The sequence below is a fragment of the Varroa jacobsoni genome, unplaced genomic scaffold, assembly GCF_002532875.2.
Source record: "Varroa jacobsoni isolate VJ856 unplaced genomic scaffold, vjacob_1.0 scaffold_1440, whole genome shotgun sequence".
Lineage (NCBI taxonomy): Eukaryota > Metazoa > Arthropoda > Arachnida > Mesostigmata > Varroidae > Varroa > Varroa jacobsoni.
In genome coordinates, this window is record NW_019214342.1 from 35,715 (window position 1) to 38,887 (window position 3,173).

Here is a 3,173-nt window from a genome sequence, read left to right on the forward strand (position 1 = left end):
ACTTCGCCGATATCGATACTGATTGCCGTGTCTTTCATGTGTGCAACCCCGTAGCACACCCTAATGGTCTAAGCGAGATGCAACACTTCTCGTTTGTATGTGGCAATCAAACGATCTTCGATCAACTGAGCCTCTCATGTGCTTACCCCGAGGACGCAATTCCTTGTAAGACCGCAAGGTCATTTTTCTACCTTAATGAACGCGTTGGTCAAGAAGAGGTCGATATTCACAACGAAAATGATATTGCTCAAGCAGCCCCACACGTTCCACGTTACCTAGGAAAATGGGGAGCACCTGTAAATGGAAGAAGGCCTACAGCAGTTACCGCTTTGGCAACTCCGCAACCCTCGGCCGTACGAAACAAAGTTGCTAGACATGTGGACCGCTTAACAAAAGCCAAACCCAAAAATAACAGCCATGAAGTTTTTCTGGCACCGAATTCTGTCTCTCCATTACATAAGAAACCTACTTTCCATAAAAACAAGCTTACTCAAGTAGCCCAAACATTTAAAGTTGATGGCACTCCCCAAGGCTCGACTTCACCACTCCCAGTACAAAATGCAGTTCTTACTTTGCCAACACCCCGTCCAATCAGCCATCCTCCTAAACACCGAGTCGCGCCACCTCCACAGCTAGCTCCAATCTTTATTAAGGAAACACCTATCAGAAATACGGTAGCTGCAGATCAACACCCGGCAGTTGTCATTACAGTGCCACCCCCTAACTCAACGAGCGATTTACAAAGCACCTTTTTCGTGAACACGTTAAGAGCAACGCGTCGTGCACCCCAAGAGCTGCTTCGAACTTCACTTGCTCCTCCATCAACAGAAGCACCTGACAGTCCAGCGACGTTCCGCTTTGGAATAACAACGGCAGATTCTCCAACGACCACAACGAACCGATTTTTCCAGACGACAAGGAACAGTCGAATCAATGTATCTGGCGCTACCGGGTCAACTGTAACCGAGACTCTTGACGTAACAGGAAGTAGCGATAATTTTACGCCAACAGCGGATACTGTTGGGTCTGTAACGAAAAGTGACAGCGGAGCAACGCTCTTCATGAGGGATAATACCAGTAGAGACAAAACAGATTCATCAACCTTTGTGGGAACGTCTACTGAAGCCACGGATTCTTCCCGGCCCCAAACGACACCCCTAGCAAGCACCACGGAATCAAAGTCCGATGCTCTCCAGACGATCCTGTCCGTAGGACCCCGCGCAGAGGGTGCAACCAAACCTGCAGGCAGACGACTTCGGCGAAAACGTGTGAAGACGCTATCAACGGAGACGACGCCGGCTACCAATTAAAATCATCACACACGAGAAGCTCAAAACAGTGAAGCAAATGAATGACTGTGCATGGAAATCACCTGCAGGCATATTTCATTATCCACAACCATCCGAAATACACAAATCATACTACGAAGAATCGTCGATACACGGCGTTAGTTTATTAGCCCGAAAGCTATGTAGTAGACCATATCTTTCACGTATAGTTTCTGTCTATTACGACAAAAAACATCTTTCATCACATCCAAAGATAAATTTCTTGTTTCGTTGTATATGTCACAGCGATGTTCGAATAGGCCTTAGCTCAACAAGGCTCATGAGTACTCATAACGTGACGGTGGTTACTACACTGTAAATACATAGCGCCGCCCATACGGCGGAATTTGCCAAACGAATATAAAATATATAAATAAATATATATACTTCAATAAACAACTGTATGTTTATTGTGAAAAAAACTGTTTACTTTCTTGAATGTGTGTGTTCCTCAAGAAACCGATCACTGCCTCAACAAGGAATGATGACGTCTATACCCTCGATTTTAGTCGAATATGAACCTTTCAAATTAACAAGTGTTTGTGTATAGTATTATTAATAGAATGCGCGCAAAAACACTACGGAAATATCCATATGATCAAAGCGATGCTAATTTGCCTGTGTTAGGATGCTATAGACTCTCAGCTGGCGGGGAAGATAATGCGACTCCTATAAACGAGAACTGACCCTATGTGGTGCAGATATGGATAATCCTAACGATGTGAACGACTCGCAGTACTTCAATTATAGGGAATACTCGGTATTCACGCATATATCTAAGCCGTCAACTTAGGGTGACATTTTTGCTATAAACGAATTCTTTAGTATTGCGCTTTTAGCTCTTGTGATTGTCCTTCGCGAGGTTTAATGCGACAAAAAATATTGGCGCGTGTTCGCACTCGGATCAGTGATCGGTAAGTAGTTTATCCAGGCCATAAGTTCTGCTTTGGTACTCGGAATCGATCCCCCGAAGGGTCACACTCTACGGATCAGACAGCAGCCAAGGGACATGTAACTGCTGCTCATCGTTCGCCTGCTCGAATCGGGCCCACATTTCAAAACCATGCGGCATGGATGTCCTGACCCAAGTATCTTTTTAGCTACTTTAGATATATTGGAAATAGTGTGATTTATCGCTGATTGCACAGACGGCGGAAATACAATTTGGCCTAGCACGTCATATGTCATACTAATCTTAAAACTAATGTTAAAGTGCTGAATTTCAAAATGGCTTCATCAAACAGATTGTGACAAACGCACTTGGTGAAAGTGTAGCGTCTAGAAGAAGCTTCACACGTTAAAACGGCTCAACCTCATACGCGCTAATCTCTGTGAATTGGGTAACCAATGAAAATTGTTAACATGGTAAAAGTTAGGCAGCATTAATGTTCATTTGACAGTATAGCGAACATAGTAATTAATAATTCATAGCAGTTCACAGTTAAGACTATCAGCTTATCTGCGGATCATTTTTTTTTTTAGACTATAGGTCAAAGCTAGATTCAACGCATACACAGTCATTTGAAGCACCGTATGTAGCTTTCAGTTCCGTCTGTGGGAAGGTAATAGACAAATAGCATGTCGCAAAAAATGTGGAAGGGAAAAGAAAGAACTTTAGAAGTAATCAAATGAAGCCGGAAAGCGTTCAACAGGCACCTGCGGCTATCTCAGATAGATTTTTTTTCATAGGAAAGTCACGATGGGCGGGACCACGTTATAACGGCAGCTCAAAACTCCACAGAAAGCTGCAGCGGCGACACGCTACACGAGCTCCCTTTAATGTATCTCAAAAACTATTAGCAACGCACCTGCTCTGACGCAAGATCAATTTCAAATTATCATTTG

The 3,173-nt window shown here is 43.7% G+C and overlaps 1 protein-coding gene across 1 annotated transcript; it reads left to right on the forward strand.

Annotated features, from left to right (window-relative positions):
- The first annotated feature begins 6 nt into the window (after positions 1-6).
- Positions 7-1,750, forward strand: LOC147752167 (uncharacterized). Its single transcript, XM_086972351.1, has one exon. It carries the CDS (start codon positions 78-80, stop codon positions 1,308-1,310), a length of 1,233 nt encoding a protein of 410 aa, XP_086828477.1. The 5' UTR covers positions 7-77; the 3' UTR covers positions 1,311-1,750.
- Positions 1,751-3,173: the final 1,423 nt, after the last annotated feature.